This window comes from Numenius arquata, chromosome 3 (genome assembly GCF_964106895.1).
Source record: "Numenius arquata chromosome 3, bNumArq3.hap1.1, whole genome shotgun sequence".
NCBI lineage: Eukaryota > Metazoa > Chordata > Aves > Charadriiformes > Scolopacidae > Numenius > Numenius arquata.
In genome coordinates, this window is record NC_133578.1 from 28962605 (window position 1) to 28980625 (window position 18021).

Consider the following 18021-nt stretch of genomic DNA (forward strand, 5'->3'; position numbering starts at 1 on the left):
GCTAATGACTTTCCAAGTACATCATGGTTTTACAAGGGGCTGGACTTTTGTCAAAGTCCCGTGCCATTTGTCAGACCTGTTTGCACCAAGAGGTTTTTCTTGATGTTTGCTGGGAGCACTTACATATTAATGAAATACTGACTTAGTCTGATAAATGAAAGTACAAAGAAGAATTCTTGGTTAACGGTGCAGATCTTGCTCTCTTTGCAAATTTGATAAACGTGTAAAGTGAGTATGTCACTATGCAATGCTGACCTCTGGTATTTTATAACCATGAAAATTTGAAAAAAAAAAAAAGATGGAAAAATTGGTGAAATTTGTTGCATTTCAGGACATGTTTTGAATGCTTTCTTTTTTTTTTGACTGTCAAAGATAGTCTTTTCTTGGCTTGTTTTTTTTTTTTTTTTTTAAAAATATTGTAATAGTGGTGACAAGTGCATTTTGTGCCATGATATGAGGACTGCAGTTATATTTGGAGGCTAAAACATGACCATGCTTCACTACCTTGCATCAGTACACAAGAATCCTGTAGGCCTAAGGGAGTTCTGTATGCCGGGAATACAGAGCATCCCTCCATCAGCTGTAGGGGTACCAGTCAAAGCTGGACAGATAACAACAGCGGAGAAGGCGCTCTGATTTTTTTATAATGTCATGTAAGTGGGGGGAAAAAAGGCCCAGAAGGTTGAAAGTTTTTATTGTTAAAGTGAAAATCTGTTACAGCAAAATACATTACACCAGCTCTTATTTTTGCAACAGTACCACTTCTAAAAGTCTCGTCGTCAATCATACTGAAATATGCTTTGGCATAATGTTTTGGGAAGCATAGAAAGCTTAAATAACATAGGTTAAATTAGGTACAGATTGTTTTAAAACACAGGGAAGAATCAATATCTGACAAATGAAAAAACATGGCACAAACAACTGAACACTGCATTTTGAATATAGCTACGCTCCTTCATGCAAGTATTATAGCAGTATTTAGAGAAAATTCATTTGTTCTGTATATTGCTGCAGAAAATTTAAAATTAATACAGCATTTCCTTTGTCACAAACACATATTTTTTCACATTAAACTGCTTCCTTGCATTCACATGCAAGTTAGAAAAACCACAGCTGTTGGTAGATAAAACAATTTTCAGTGCATGTAGTAAAAATTAAGTCCCTGTATTTATGTCACAATTACCGTAGCAATCATTTTGTAATTGAAACTGACTTCCATAATTAGCTTAATTGTTTTGGCACTTCTGGCATTTTGGTGTTTGGCACATGTAAAACTGACAGTTTGGTTCTATGTAGAAATACTCATAGTTACTCTATATGCTGTCTTACATGCGATGTACTGATACATCAATAGTTGATCAGATTTTTGAGAGGCGATTTTCATGAATCTCTGAAGACAGCACTGATTTGTCTCTAGGAGAGTGCGGGACAGATGTACAATAAGTAATGCATAAAATAAAACAGCAAACACAGTAATATAAGAAAAGGAAATTACTATCCAGTTCAAGTGAACTGGATGAACCTGATGAACCATTTGAGCTGTTCACAGTATTTGTAGAATCTAAGCAGAGCGTATATTCTGTTTTTTAGATGTTATACCAAATCTTCAAAGGAAAATTATTTTTGTTTTCATGCCATATGACGATTACCAAAATTACAAAATCATTTCTGAGTGACCAGGTAGTCTGAGAAGAATTTGAGCTATTCTTTCACATTTTATCTGACATTTATTTTGTCTTAGCTCTAGTTTTAGTCCCAATTAACAAAGTACTTCTAGATCAATCAAAAACTGATAGTGAAGTCCAGCATCTGTTCTCTCAGACTGGAAGTCATTTAACAGATGGTACAAAATTTGAGTTTCTTTTTTCATCCAATCCTCTCCTTCCTTATCGTGATAGCTGCCACTGAAAAATTTATAGAGACTATAATCAGGGAAAAATAGGGCTAACAAACATCTGAATTTGTTATTGAAGAAAAGGTGTTTGTTAATGAATTTGTTGTTTTATGAAGGCAACTGTTAAGATCTTCTGTCTAGTTAAAATCACAGAGCCCTGGCCAGGCTTTAAAAAATGCAAACTTCTCTCTCTAAGTCTCTAGAGAGAGGATCTCGGGGAAGCATAATTAGTTTAATGCACTTCTCTGAAAAATTTGGTGGCCGTAGCTTCGGCTGTGAATGGCCTGGCTTCAGAAAGTGGGGTTAGCAATGGGTGTGAAGTCTTCCACCAGGGATCTCCCCTGGAGTGAGGCCATGCTGTGTGATTGAGCCTTCAGAGGGAGGAAGCATTCTTTGACCACTTAACACTTGCTCAATATTTGTCCCCAGCTTGCTGAGAGGAGCTGCAGATTCAGGTTCTCTGTGCCAACTCAGAAGTTCCTAGATGGATCCATCTACTCAAGCTCCACTCTGATAAAGATGCAGCTGGTCAGAAAGTCTGAATTGTGGGCTTCTGCTGGTTTGAGTTTTTGAACTTTTTGGGAGCAGAATACGTTTTGGTGCTTTTGCTCAGTCCAGTTCATCCAGGTAGTAGCTGCTAAGGTATAATTACAACATCTGAACTTTACTTTCAGGAGTTATTGCTTCTGCTTATTCCTCTTTTTGCCCAGGGACAAACTTCCCTACTATCTTAAGACTTGATCTGTCATGAGTGTTAGCTGGAGAATTGTGGTCCTATTTAAGTTGATGGGAGTTTTGCATTAATTCTGGTGGGACTAAGGTTTCACCCCCTCTTGTTAACTTGCTGATTATTATGGGCATGCTATGTTCTGCATGACTTTCTTTTCTTTTATAGTTGCGTGTTTCCTCAATAAATACTTAGGTTAACTCGGAGTTAATCAATGGGAATGGCTGATTAAATTGCGTTTATCCATATTTAAAGATACAATGAGATGCTGGATCAATTGAAGAGCTGCTGCAGTGGCTCAATACAGTTTCAATTTTTACCTAGATGTGACTTGAAATTGACTGTCTTTTATGCATTGTGGACGTATAATTTGCAATTTTGGGTAAGGTTCATATGTAATCAGAACATTTTTATGTTTCAAGCCCTTGTTAAAAAGGGTCGAAACCACCTCTGGTTCTTCTGGCTGTTAATTGTGTTTGTAATGTATTAGCCTTCCTGATTAAGTGTCTGCTTATTAGCATAATGTGAGCATGTGTAAGGATGCAGCTCTGTGATTTTTTCTTTTGTGTACTATTTTATGTACGTACGTAAATATAAAGGCATGCTACAATCAGAGCTTGGCTTTGAGATAAAGATTATCAGTAATACGTTCAAAATGTGTGGATATTCTGTTATAAAAAAAGGGCAGGAATATTACTTCATCTACTTAGGCTATATAAAAGCAGGGCAGGGCACAAAAGGTCTGGTTTTGACACAGTGATGGAATAATGCTGTAGAGTCTGTATCTTGGGTTGATTCAATGGGTTTCTGCTAAGGCTCGAGCTAAGGGACTGCACTACCATAATGGTTATATTGTGCATCTGATTTTAGAAGATAAAACTTTTGCCCAATATGTTTACTCACCCTGACTAGGTCAGGTAGTTTTAATTTGATTCCTTTGCATGTGTTAGATTTTCAATATTAAATTCTCCCCTAGTTATGTGATTTCAGGAGGTGGGCTATGAGAAGGAAACCAGAGATTGGGAGAAATACGGTATTTCTTCAAGAACTCGCAGTGCTGGAAGGATGATACACTTGTAATGCTTTAAATCCAGTGCTTGTTGACATATAATAATTAGACAACAAATAAAGTAGAGATGGAAACACATTGTGGGCATGACAGTGTATGTTGGAGGGTAAAGGCCATACCGCTTCCCTGAGGTGCTATGGTCTCAGACTGTCTTTCAGAATAGCAAGGTTTTTAAATTCTGGAAGGCATTTACTTTTTTCCTGGTAAAAGTTTTCCTATTAATAATTTAACTCCTGCTCTTGAGATACTGCTGTGTGGAACTGATCTGGGGAGATTTAAAAGAATTTTCTGTCATTCAGCTGGGGAGTTCCAAACGGTTTGTGTTTTTCAAAGGGGAATTCTGATTTGGGTGAATCTATTTTTAAAGCAACTACTGTGTGTCTGTTTACACGGCGGAACATACATAGAACGCTCCTAATCAGCACAGGAGCTTGTCAGTGTATTGCTTTTGATGTCTGATTAGATGATCATAGGGACATCTGCAGTGAGTTAGTTTTGAAGTTGTTGGTGTGAGGCACTGCAGGAACCAGAGCTGTGTGGCACTCTTACACCATGAAAAGCTGCTGCTCTTAAAGAGCCTTTTATAAATCCAACTATGCAGCTAGCTGAGGGCTGTCAAATGTAACAAAAGCCATTCCTTCTTGATTCTTTCTGTTGTTTTTCAACACTGCTTCCCCCCCCCCCCCCCCCCCCCCTTTCCTTGTACTATGTGCTGTGGCATTCTGCATCAAAAAGAAATTACTTTATATTGTAGAGGAAAAACTAAAAAATGTAAATGAAATATTTGTAATACTTCAGAATACTGAATTGATCGTCTGAAAAAGGACAGAAGTGCCCTGAGGTAATTTCCTCTTTTGAGGGTGCAAAGAGGTACGGGGGGGGGGGAGGAAGTCGTTTTTGTGTTCTTTGCACAACCTGCATTTCAGAAAAAGTGTATTATTTTACCTGTATTGTTTAAGAGGAGCAGTGGGTGTAATTTACATATTTTTATTTGAGAAGGATAAGTAGACTTTTTGTGATTTATCTTAATAAGAGCTAATAATGAATGTTCCATGACGTTAATACAGTATATAAATTAGCAGTAAAAATGGTACAATCGGTAAAAGAAGTTATTCATTGTTAATGTGTTGCTTTCTAAAGCTTGTTTCCAGTGAGAGGAGTGCAGGCATTTTACTGACTATTCATGAGAGAAAGTATCTATTATGAAAACCATCAAAGTTCTCCATCTTTCTGGAACTTATGTTAGTAGGGGGCTGGGTTTTGTTTACTTTTAAAATTCATTTTCGGGCCTCGGCTGTCATTTTGAAGACACCCGATTGTTTATAAACCTTTGTCCTCTGCTTTGTGTAGTCAGGTAGATGTGATTGCAGGTGATGGAAGATGGCTGAGAGACTTAAACTCTTTCTTTTTCCCACATGGCCTATCTTATAAAGAATGTCAAAAAATTATAGGGTGGAAATAAGAACTGCTGACAAAAAAAAAGGGGGGGGAAAGGTCATGTTTTCAATGCTGCTGACATGTATTCATCTCTATAACTACATCTTTGGGGTCCTACAAAACACTGTCATTCCATCTGGAACAGCTTTTAGCAGGCAGCTTACGCAACAGGCTCATGGTGCTGAAATTGGAATGAAACATTAGCAAGTTACTTGTGTGTCTGACAGTCAAATTAAAAGTGGAAGATGACAGTCAACATGGCTCATGCATATCATTTACTGTCAAGCTCTAGAAACATTTAGCTAAAATAAAATAGGTTCTTACTGTCCTACTGAAATGCCTACTACTAAATAAATAACATTTTCCATGAACATAGGAATCCAGTGGACAACTGGGAATAATGGCAGAGATCTTTGATGCTTACTTGGACCCAAATGTTGCTGTGACATTAGGAAAAAATGCATTTTTGATTTTTAAATATGTCCTCTTGCAGTGCAATGATGTATGAGACTGTTCTTTTTCTGGTTAGTATTTCTGTGTCTCTGAAAGTGATATCTGCGGCTTTGTGTCTCTTACAGGATTGATAGTTATTCACACTCAAAGGAGGTGCTTTTTTTTATTTTTATTTTTTATTTAAGGAGAAGCCCCTTAGACACTAAATTACCCATCCCATTGGAGAGAACTTATCCGGGGATTTGTTCTTCTCCTGTGTACTTGGTGTTTCAGCTAATCTGGTTTTAGAGGTTTTCGAGTTGTAATAATAATGTAGTGCTCTTTGAAACTTGCACATTTGTGGTTTTTTATGGGAACAGATCCTGATTTACTCCACACCTATGAAGCAATTTCTTATGATAACAACAGGAATGAAGGGAGGAACATTTTAGTGCTTCTGTGTGCTTTTGGTGTTGCAGGTGTTTGACATGTTGGAGTTGGGAATAATAAACTGAGACCAGTGTGAATATAGACTAAAATGGTAAGGGTGATGCAGTGAAATTCAAGATTTTGAACGAACATCTCAACTTTGATTTTTGTCAGTTATTGCAATGGCTTCTTCTGGCCTGTGAGTCTAATATGACCTTTTGTCATAACCCAGGCAGTAGAACTTCTCTGAAACAACTTAAAATAAATAAAACCTAATAAATACACAATTTAGTAGTTAAGTAAATCTTCAGTTAAAAAGGAAGTGACTAGATTCTGGAATAACTAAGTTAATGCAAGAGCCAATTGTTTTCAGTGTTCCTCTGTACTATGAGGGACAATGATTACCTGTTTGTGGGGCACCCTGGCGTTCTGGTCCTGAGCACCTAAGGATGGACATACCTATAGTCTGATCTGGCACAGTTATTCTTATGATGTATTTGAGTTCCTAAGGAACGGTATTTGTAGTTCAAAGTTTTACACATCCCAAGCAGTGTCATAAAAGAGGAAAAAAAACCCAAACCCCAAACTTTGGCCCCTACAAGAGATCTTATAGGAACAATTGCTCCTGTAAGATTTTTGATTTTAGTTTTTCTTGACAATCAAGTTGAGTAGTGGCTTGTGCTTTTTTAAAATTATTTTTCTGTTTACTAGTAACAATAAGTTTTGCCTTCAATTCATCTTGGCTTACACATTGGTTTAATGTAAGTTTCAAGTAGAACATATGGATTTTCAAGCTCCTCTCTAAAATTCAATTGAAACAGCTTTCTTTTTTGATCAGTCCCAAAGGATGCTCTTAGTATCGTATTTACTGTATTTGAACTGTACCATGTAACATGACTGGGCTGAGAGCATATCATGGTATCTTGGAGTTAGCAGAATTACTCTCTGTGTTGGCATTTGCTCTGTTGTCTATTTTGCAGCTGGCTTAGAGTGATGTGAACTCGGACCTCAAATAAAAGAGCTGCTGTTTTTCTTGTAGCATGCTTGCTCCATTGAGCTACTAGTGGTCCATCTGAGGTGATTATATATTTAACACCTGTGGAGATAAATTTGCCTCCTCCTTTTCCTTTCTTCTGCTTTTTTGGAATTACCAAGTACAATCAATTTCATGGTGTATCTGTCAGCTTTGTGGAACCAAAAGGAAGCCCCTTCTTTTCAGCTGACCTCATGTCAATCTAAGAAATATGGTGAGGGCTCTTGAAATCTGGAGTTCACTTCCACTCCCACACCTCCCTTTCTTTAATGATCTGCATAAATCTTTGTCCTTCAAGCAGCAGAATGGGAATCAAACAGAAATATGTTGTTTTGGGGTAAAGTAAGTTCTGCCAGCAGCACTACTGAGCAAGGGCCAGTTATTCTTCATCGCCTCATCTTTTCACACTTTCCATAAGAGCCCAAATAAATTCTGTTTCTGATGCAGAAGAGGCATATTCCAAGGGGAATTTTATAAAACGGTTCTATGAGAAGTTGCAAGCATGTTGAAAGGAGAAGAGGCCAGGGAACAAAAACCCCACAGATTAAATAGCTTTTAAGTCACAAAGAAGAAAAAAATTTATTTCTTCAGCAGGAAGAAAGATATCCCCTTCAAATGGTTTCAAAAAACATGGCCAAAGTATGGATGTTTCATCTTAAAGATAAATAAAGTCTGTGAAACGCTGAAGTTAGTGACAAATCTGTTTGTTTCTCAAAAGTTCCTACAGTGATATTTTCTTTAACCAAAGAATTAGTGTCTTAACCATATTTTTTGTTTAAAAGAACATAGGAAACACTTTCCTCAGATCTGTGAAGCATCTGCCATAACTGCCTAGGCATCAGAAGTTTCTATGTGCTTCTGCAAAGATGTGGCTTTTTCTTAGTAGTATTGGTGAAAATTCTGTGGCGCAAAGACCAGCTATGAGCTGGTCAGCTCGAAGCTATGAGGCAAGTGTGGATAACCTGAGCTACATGGATAAACGTATTTGCATTTCCTTCACGCATAGTATGTGCTGCCTTGGATGCTCTCAGATTTCCATTTGAGAGAGTGAATTCAGTAATCTTGTATGTCTGAGGGAAGAATATTCTACAAAAAATATCCTGAAAATATTGATGACTGAAGTGTTCTGCTGTATAGTGGTAAGAACAGCCTGAATCAGAAAGTTTTGCTACTTGTGAAAAAAATGCAAAAGACTATATTAAGCTTATATTAAAAGTTCTCCTCGAGTTCCTGCCAGGGAGGCTCTGAAGAGTAGAGACAGTCAAAAAGGGCTAGAAAAGTTTTTACACAATATTTTTATTAGAAATTACCCTGTAAACTTGTATATAGCAGACTTAACTCTTGGGGTGAAAGAAGTCAGTTCCACTTCACTCTTCAGGCCATTCTGTCGATCCTTGATTCCCTGTTATTAAACATGGCAAAACACTCCATCCTGTCATCCAGAAGAGAAGAAGGGAAAGTGTCTGGATCACTGTTCATAGGTAGATCCAAACATTGCTAGCCAGGAGGCTTTGAGATGGATACTGTGTTATGGTCAAATTGATAGTCTAGTTAATACACAAAAGAGAATCTCTGGTGTATGTTTTTCTCTTTAAAGCACCTCTGAACATAGCAAGAAATTGTCAACAGTGGAAATACTTTTAGATTAAGGGTTACCATGTTAATAAAAACAAAGCTATCCTTGGGTTTACAAAACACTGAACCAAATGATGGCTTCATGCCCAGCTGTGATTTTCTGCCTTTTTACCTTTTAGTGTCTAGTTTGTATGTAGTTGTCATTTTCAAATGGCTGTTTTGAGAGGCACGTTGATGACACTATTGTGTTAATGTCATCAATCATACAAACACTGATATTACCAGGTAAAGTTAGTTCATTAGAACCAGATGCATACTCCTGTAAATAAAATTAATTTTTTTAAAAGTGTGGCAGTATGCCAACAGATTATAACACTTTAGGGAAATTAATCTGCTGCCAATTATGTGTATTTATAATACTATACAAGTATATAAAACATCAAATTATTGATGTTAGCTCTGTTGAAATTACTTTTATATAGTGTCTGATACTGGTTATCTTTTAAGCACAGGCCTAGCAGGCAGATTCTAGGATTACAGTGATTTATTTTTTGTTAAAATGTTTCAATATTTAGAATTCATTACATATTATTATATGTTCATATGATTATGATGATCACTGCCACAGAAATACTTCTCTTTTATTTTTCCTATTTAATTACTAAGATGACTTCAGGTCTAGTTTTCTGTTCCACTGCTGCTAGTATTTCGTTCTTTAATGATGAAACACGCACATTTAGGGCTGGTTGGCCCTAAACCGGCCCTAAGTAAACTGTTTAGTTTGCACTGCAAAAATCAAATGAGAAAATACTCTTTGATTTGATATATGCAATTTATAACCTGGTTCTTTTGCTTTTTAAGTAGTTGAAATAATCAATCTAGGCTTTTGATATACGTGTATTAAGTAAAATGGTAGAAACTGGTTAGAAAGCAAGTACATAGCATTCACCAGCTCTTAAAGAAAAGTTTTTTTTCAACAGAAGACAGAAAAATGTCTCTGCTTTGAACCTACCAGAAGCTCTTTTTAGTGGGAAAGTATGTCTTTGTAAAGCAATATAAAGTAATGCTACCCACTTATTGGCATATATGCTATATATATGTTCATGTGGTGCCCTTTGCTAAGAATGTATTATAAGAGGATTGAGTTTGTGCCTTAGATTGTTGTGAGAAGAACAGGAACTAGATGAATATATTGGAGGTCACAGATAATGAAAGGAGGTCTGTGCGAAGGAGTCTTGAGAAAACATCTCAGTAGAGAATAAAATTTATTTTCCAGCAACATTGAAATTTGAGACGGGCTCAGCACCTACTACTGGTATTTACTGATTCTGCTGGGATCGGACCCTTAACCCTCTCTAATCTCCCTCTTAAACAGGACAATATTTAGTAACATGCTTGTCCTGCCATGAGATTTGGGCTTTTTTGAATTGGGGAACGGGGAGCCAGTTGGCAGGCTTGGAGCTGTCCTGGGCCCTTTCCCCTGCCTCAGGGCAGCCGCCTCACCCCTGCCCCTTCCCTCCCGGGGACGGAGGGTTATGGGAGACAGGGTGGCCCTTCTGCATGGGGACCTTCTGACAGCTTCACATCCTTGCGATTGCTGGCGGCCTCTGCTTCGGCTCTCCAGGACTGAGCCCTTGGTCGCTCTCTGGGTTCCTGGGGGCGCAGGTGGCTCAAGTTCTTCCAGGCTGATGGTCATCACCCTGCCCTGTGGGGCTCCCACTGCTGGGGCAGCTTCAGTCCATCCTTCTATCCTGCCCCAGCAGTAGCAGGCCACAGGCAGGGGAAGGCTCTTGCAGAATCAGTTTTATTCTGTGCTGCATTTTTTTGAATCTGGACTTTAAGCAGCTTCAAGTGAAATAAGAAATGCTAGCCAACAGAATTGTGGGGCTTCATATTGATAATTTTCCCTTGCTTTTGGAGTCAGACTTGACTGTACACTGCAACTGGGGAACAGAAGGCTCCTATTGAGGAAGACAAATTGTGTCAGGAGTGTTCAGCCTCCAGTCTAATATATTTTTCCTACTGCAGATAGCACTTCTGGGTTCATTATAGCTTGCTCTCATAAGTCGTCATTTCTGTCTCAAGGCTGTTGTGCTTTCCAATGTAAAGCAGATTGATGCTGGCACATTTTTTCTATTTTAATTTTACAAAGTTGTCACGCTGAGACTGTGCCTCATATTGGAAGTGCTTTGAAGTGAAGAGATAAACAAAGAGCTAAAATAAAATTAAAAAGGAGCACAAACAACATTTCATCTTGGTTTGTCTTTTTTTAAAAATAAGCTGAATGGATGTAGTACCCTTGTGCCACTGTAGTAAGTCTGCAAACATTAGCCGATCAATCTAAATTGAGTTAGTGTATATGCAGTAAGCAGAAACAGGTGAAAATCAGGTTATCTGTGCCCAACTCCTTCTATTTGCTATGAACGGTGAGATATAAACTAGTTTTTAGACCTGATTAGTTTTGTTTATTTTCAGAGAGGGACAGAGGCAGAACATGTGCTATATCTACCATAGTTATTAAACCAAGAAACTATATAAAGTCACTAGCTCAATTGTGACATTTGCAGATAAAGGTAGAAAGCCCTGCCATAAATAAATCTGAAGTGAATCCAGGAGGAAAAGCCGCAGCAGTCTTTGGTATGTTTCAATTTTATCTCTATGAAAAAACAAAAAACCCAAGAATTTCCTGTCCTTTCACTGACAAAAAAAAAGCCGTCATTGTCTCTGCCAGTGTCAGAAATGCCAACCAATTTATAACCTGTAGTATGGTTTATAACTTTGGTCTTTTTTTGGTTTGTGGACTCCCCAAAATTTTCCAATGAGGGCAGTAAGCTAGATCTTCCCAGTTTCTTTTTATGAAGTTGTAAAAGCAGTCAAGGAATTCAGAGGTCTGTTGACCACAGAAGCTATTATCTGCAGCAATAAAATACAAAATACCACCATTACAGTTCTTGGGTGCACATTTACTATTTATCTTTGATTTAAAGGGTAATGACAAGTCTTTGTCCCTAGACCACCTTTGAAAACATGTAACATGTTACAGCTTTTACACCCCTATAGAAGCCTTTTGTATGAATTTATGCACCTCTCCTTAATGGTGAGAAGCAGCAACTGCACAAAAAAGCATCATTTCTCCAAAGTGGCAGAGTGAGGTCCTTTCCTGAGATCGCAGCCTTACCTATGCAGTAGTGGCTTGTATTCCTGTTTCCCAGCAGAAAGGTAGTTGCCGTTTTCTTTTTCCTGTGCCAAGAAGCATCACCACCACTGCAGAATGTAAGTAAAGACCCAGGAGACCCAGCTGTGGGCTTTCAGTCCCATTGTTAATCCAACCGCTTACTTCTAGAACCCAGCATTTATTTTCAAGGTAGTGCTTCACCTGTGTTCTGAGTTGTGGTGTAGAGCTCTAAAAATAAACCAAACACAGAACTGGAAATGCAGTGCTGTCCTTTCCACTAGTTTGAGCAGGCTCATAAGCAGTAGCCTTGAGGTACTGATATCCTAAAACTTCTATGCCTGTTCAACCTGGATGCTAAAGAATAAAAGGATCCTCTTATTAGAGACAGGTAATGTTTTCTTTGACAAGGGTTCTCTGTCACTCATGTTTACGGGAAAATTATTAAAAAGAAATAGTTCTCAAAATATTAACAGCTTCTGCCCTCTCTGCAAGCTAGTCGAGAACCTGACAAGAATCATTCCTCAGTGCCATTTGCCAGAGCCCTGAACCCCTCTGAACGGGATTGCTGACAGCCTTTGCCTTTTCCTTAGAGGAGAGGTTTCTGGGAAGAGCGTTTTGCTGTTAGGTTTTCTAGCATTTTGCATAATCGGTGATCAAATGTGCCTGTTCTGCCTTCAAGAGTGTTGTGAAGATGAATGAAATATACTCTGAAGCGTTCAGGTTCTTTCCGTCAGATCAAACTGCAAGGTCTACTACTGTTTCTGTGTCATCTCTCACTTCAAAGGTATCAGCCCTTTGACTTTTAAGTTGAGCTGTTATTGTTGGGGCCCCCTTGGGTTGCCTGAGGCTATTGGCTGTCCAAATAGCCATAACAACAGAAATAATATTTGCTTTCTTATCGTAAACAGTTCCTGTTTGATTGTTACAAAGATGTAAGGCGGTTCAGGCTTGGGGGGGTGGGGTGGTGGAGAACTGTTCAAACTTTATTTCAGTTTGCGTTCAGCTCCCTGGATCCTTGCATTTGTGTTTTCCAGACTTGATGGTGCTTGTAGCTGTTGGAATTCGATACAGCCATGGGGATTCTTGCACAAAGGAAGGAAACAAATTTTCAGTCCAGATCAAGTGTAATTATCCCTGAAGCTGATCTTAGGTTCCCTTTTAAGTTCCAGTGAAAGTTTGCTGACTAAACTTGTTGCTGTTGAACTTACAACCATTTAAACAGGAAAGGGTTATTTGCTGGGAAAGGATGTAGCAGATGGAAAGCCTCATCTCTGTTCCTCCATTTCTGTTCCTCTTAGAACCTGGACTCCTTTTGTGCTTGCAGCACTGTGCTGTAGGCAGTTCACACTTGAGGAGAATGAACAGTTCAGACTGGTTTTTGAGCTGGAGTTCAGCTCCCCAGGCCCCTGTATTTGTGATCTCCAGGCTTGATCCCTCTATTACCATTGTACAGGAGTGAGTGTGTATTAGAGAAGCTCTGAGAAGCTTAAAATGCAGCAGCACATCAGTTTAGCAACACGGATCAGTATTATCCTGTTATTTCACTGTTTTGTTTCATGAATCCAGTACTGATTCCAATATTAAGCCCAATTCACTGTGACTTTTTGTTGAAATTTAAAGCCCTGCGTGAAATTACACATAGATACTTCAAAAAATGCCATTCCCTCCATGATCCTCTTTTCTAGTGGGAGCTACTTTTGTCGAGGATGTATTGCTTGTGCCTGCAGGATGTTCCATGTTTCACGGGTCCTAGACTATTAAGCCCTATCTCAGAAGAAATCAGTAAATGCTTCCTTTGGTTGCTTTTGAATTTGATAAAGTTCATCTCTGAATGAGAGGCCTTTCTTTAGGAAGTCTACCTTGTTCTTTCTTTCACAAAGTAACTCATTGAAGCTATTTCTTTCTACCTTTTCTTTCTAGAAGAAAGGATAATGTCCTTACTTTTGAGTACTTAGAACACATTACAGTGATTTGAAGCCATTAAATATGCAGATTAGTAGTGCTCAGTATAAGAAAGATGCAAGCAAAGTCTAGCAGCTTTGGATTTTTATAATGGAATTGTAAAGTCTTCTGAGACAGCTTTGCTTTTCTATGTGATAGCATAAGAAACTTCACTGTACAAAATATTTTATAAATTTGCTTTTCTAAATAATAAATTTCAGCAAACTTTACCTAAGTAATCTTGTTTTCTTAAAAAAATCAGACAAAGAAGAAAAGACCCTACAAAAAACTACCCAGCCCCTTACCCCTAACATGCTGCTGGTCTTCCAGAACTTCTGGTTGTGGAGTATTTCTAATTATAATTAGACCTGGATAATTCATGTTGGATTTATTAATAAGTAATAATATTTGAAATATTTAACTGGTAAACAAAACTGCACTGTGCTTGGTATCTAAGCATATTGTACTTAAGTTTTAAAGCTTAAATAATTCACATACATAAAAACTTTCTTAACTTAGTGTTAAGGTCACTCAAATTTTCTGTCAACGCATCATGATTTAATCCCAGCCAGCAACTACGACCACACAGGTTCCTGTTCTCCCCCTGTTCCCTCCACCCCACCCCAATCCCCCACACCCCCCCCCGCCAAACCTCATGGTTTGGGATAAAGACAGTTTAATATACAATAGATAAGAATATACGAGACACAAGTCACGCTCACCACCTGCTGAATTGGTTGCCCAGCGCTACCTGAGCAGAGATCGTGGATTTTCCCCCTCCCCCGACCCCGGCTAACCCCCATTTATAATACTGAGTATGATGCCTATGGTATGGAATATTCCACTGACCATTCCGTTGTTCTGTCTGTGCTCCTTCTCAGCTTCTATGGGAAGCTGAAAAAAGTCCTTGACTAGTACAAATACCACTTAGCAACAACTAAAACAATATGCATTATTGATATTCCTTTAATACCAAATCTGAAAACACAGCAACTACTGGAAAGAAAATGAACTCTCTCAGCTGAAACCAGGACAGCACATTTCTCTAAAAAATAAAGGAAATTGTAAGTTAAGGAAATACTAGTGTTTCAATTAATCTAATTTCACATGCCTTAGCTCAGAAGTATCATAAAGTAGTCAGATATACTGAACCTTGTCACTCCTTTGTGCATCTGTCACATTCCTTACTTGCTCTACAAGCACAGTCTTAACTGATCTTGACCCTCACAGGTAGCCATAAAAAATGCAAAATTGTAAAAATGAGGAAATCTGAAAAAGGTAGTTTGCAGTTCAAGAGGGAAGAGCTGCAGGAGAGATGTGTCCTAGAAGTCAGGGGAGAGGTTTGGATGGTCTTGTTATTTGCACTAAGACTATTTTTTTTTTCTTTTTTTTCTTCTTTCAATAGGCTACTTCTGCTTTACATGTAAAGTAGATCTGTTAGCCCGTTATTTCCAAGATCACCTTCTCTGTGTTGCATCTGGGTCAGCTCATGAAACAGCTTTTCACTACGGTTTGCTTCACCTTCTTCTGTTTCATACTATTGTCGGGGACAAAGTGAGTCAAATAGGTAACAAAGAGCAAACAGCTCAGTCCAAGTTAGTTATGTAGTATGATGCTAATTGGATACTTCCATTTAGTGAATCATAATAAGATGGCAGCCTTGGAGATAGTGGTGCAGCTGAAACTAGAAGTTTGTAAAGCAAAACTTTCAGTTTTTCAGTCTTGCTGAACATGATCAAACATCTTCTAAGTATTAAAAGAGCGCGTAAATTTTGAGTTTCTTAGCCTAAAAAGAAGAAAGAAAACATTGCCTTTCATATCTACTAAAAATGTTTCTAAAAATATTCAGAACTGAATAGAATACTGAAATGAAAGCTGCATATCTGCAAACATAAGCAACATCCTTGTGTCTCACTGGGTTAATTATTGTATAGAGTATTTTGGAACTTGCTGGAGTGCTCTGATGTGATTTGCCTTGGACGAGACCTAACTGCGCAAGGAAGTAGTAGTTAGGTATTGAGCTGACATGTGCTGAAAGTAGTTTGGGACTTGATTTACTTGGCTATTTGGTGCCATACTTTTGGTTTCTGAGCTCTTTTGTTCCAGCGTGTAGTTTCTCTGCATATCTGAAACCAGCTTGAGCATCTCCTGTGGAGAGGTTAGGAAACGATGGAGCTATGTAAAGGCATGTAAGGAGATAGATTAGCTATTTCCTTCCACTTTGTGGCAAACACTTACATGCTAAACATGCATTTGGGATATTTTGTTTCTAGGAAATCATTGATATAAATGAGAATGTTTATTTTAAAATAGGAATAAACAAAAATTGGGAATTTCTACTGGAAGACCGCTTTGTTACCAACTGTTCTCATGGCACACTTTTCTCCTGTTTTTCTAAAAGCAAAGAAACAGGCATTGAATTGAAACAGGCATGTTTGTCCAGGAACACGTGCAAGGAATAGGAGAATTGATGACTCGCACTGTTTTCTGTCTTTTAGAGAATTACTCATTTGTTTGTGTCGCCTGTTGTGCTCACCTAAGCAACAGCAATGTGTTCTCTGACCTTTGTTCTTGCAATTAAAGATGCTGCTATTAGTCAACAACTATAGTGCAATTAAGTCTACCTGTAACCTTAAAAAAGCAATTTCTATCGATAAATGTAACTTACTAGTGTGAAAATGAAGTTACCTATGTGATTTCCTTTGCTTATTTTCTTTAAATGATTAAAAAACAATCACGGTTGTGAGAGTTGTAACTGTGCAAGATTCTCCCCCTCATAATCTGATCAGTAGGTGAAACTCTGCTTGTTATAATATCCTGAGCTTAATTCATCTGGATGGCTTTATTATTGCTGTACTATTTCATTCCCAATGAATATGCTGATACATCTTTGCATAAGATATTTTGTTCACCCCTCTTTTTCAACCATGTGATAAATCCTGTTTTCTTCCACTGCAATTTTTATTGCTGTCAAATTATTTACTAACCAGTGCTGTTATTTCAAGATGTAGTTAATAATTAACATGAAACCAGATCACTTTATGAAAGGTTATTTTCTGATGACTTTTAAAAATCCTAGGAGATGTTGGAAATACCATTATGATTCATAAGGATTTGTTGGAAATAACAATATACTCTCAGGTGATCCGTCTCTACTTTAAATTGCCTGCTAGGTTTAAGATAAGCCAGTGATGGTAATGTCTTGGCTCACAGGAGTCAACTCAGATTTATTAATAATATCCACTCATAAATTCAGCTTAACACTGTGCCTGTAATTTCAGGTCCTAAAATAAGGTTTTGTATACGGTTGCATAGAATTAAAATGCTACACAGTTGCCTTAATTTCCATTGAGTATTGGGATCAAGATCAAGGGCCTTATGTAGGGCAGTGTGTTTTCTTCGATTTGGATGCAGGCAACTCTCAGTTCCTTGAGATTCAGACAACATTTTAACCCTCATTCACTTGTTTGATGCTGTCTAGGTTAAGAGGTTCTCATGGTCTCTTAGAAACATCCTCAAGACTGATGGTCTGGGTTTTTTTCTGACAAGTTCTTTCTTAGAGTTAGGTTTAAAGTATGCCAACAGAGAAATTTAGGAGCATCTCTAGTCTGGGGTTTACCTGTCAAAGAGAGGCCTGGCAAGACTGATTTGTATTGTTTTTTTCCTAGGTGATCATGATGGCTCCCTGGTCACAGTGTTGGGGAGGTTTTGTTGAGAATGAAGGTTGGCAATTTGATTTGGAGAATGCCCAGAGCCAGAGAAAGAGTAGGATTTCTAAGAGAAGTAATTCCTTTCTGTATTGAGATATGTTGTGAGACCTCCAGATATGATTTTGGAAGAACTTCACCTGCAACATTTATATACATATATGTGTATATATACACACGCACGCTTTTTTTATATATATATATATATAAAATTTTTGAGAAATTAACATCTTTTAAAGTACAGGGAAAACTGTTAAATATTAGTTGTCTGCAGGATGATGCTCAGGCTGTTACCAATAAGCTACTTGGACTGAAGCAAGCTGATAAGTCTTTCATTAACTCAATGCCTGAATCTTCTGAAAAGTAAATAAATTTGCAGCCCACAAAGTTAAGGGGGAATACTTAACTCCCAGCAGGAATGAAAGTGCCTTTAATCTAAACAGGCAATGTAATTTTTAGTACCTTGTGTTCACGGGCTGCATTCCAAGCTGAGGAAGCTCTACACTAATCACAAACTGTGGCTCCCTGGCACGTTGTGGAAGCGTCTTGGGAAAACACTGGATGAGTGGGTCTCTGAGAACATTCAAGTCCTTGTCATGCTA

General features: G+C 38.1%; 1 protein-coding gene across 4 annotated transcripts in view; it reads left to right on the forward strand.

Annotated features, from left to right (window-relative positions):
- Window positions 1-18021, forward strand: part of PARD3B (par-3 family cell polarity regulator beta) — a 423552-nt gene that overhangs the window by 155500 nt on the left and 250031 nt on the right. For all 4 annotated transcript variants that reach the window (XM_074145663.1, XM_074145666.1, XM_074145665.1 and 1 more), the window contains exons 5-6: window positions 5989-6010; window positions 7326-7347. In XM_074145663.1, the coding sequence (XP_074001764.1) occupies window positions 5989-6010; window positions 7326-7347 (44 nt within the window). The remainder of the gene's footprint in view (window positions 1-5988; window positions 6011-7325; window positions 7348-18021) is intronic.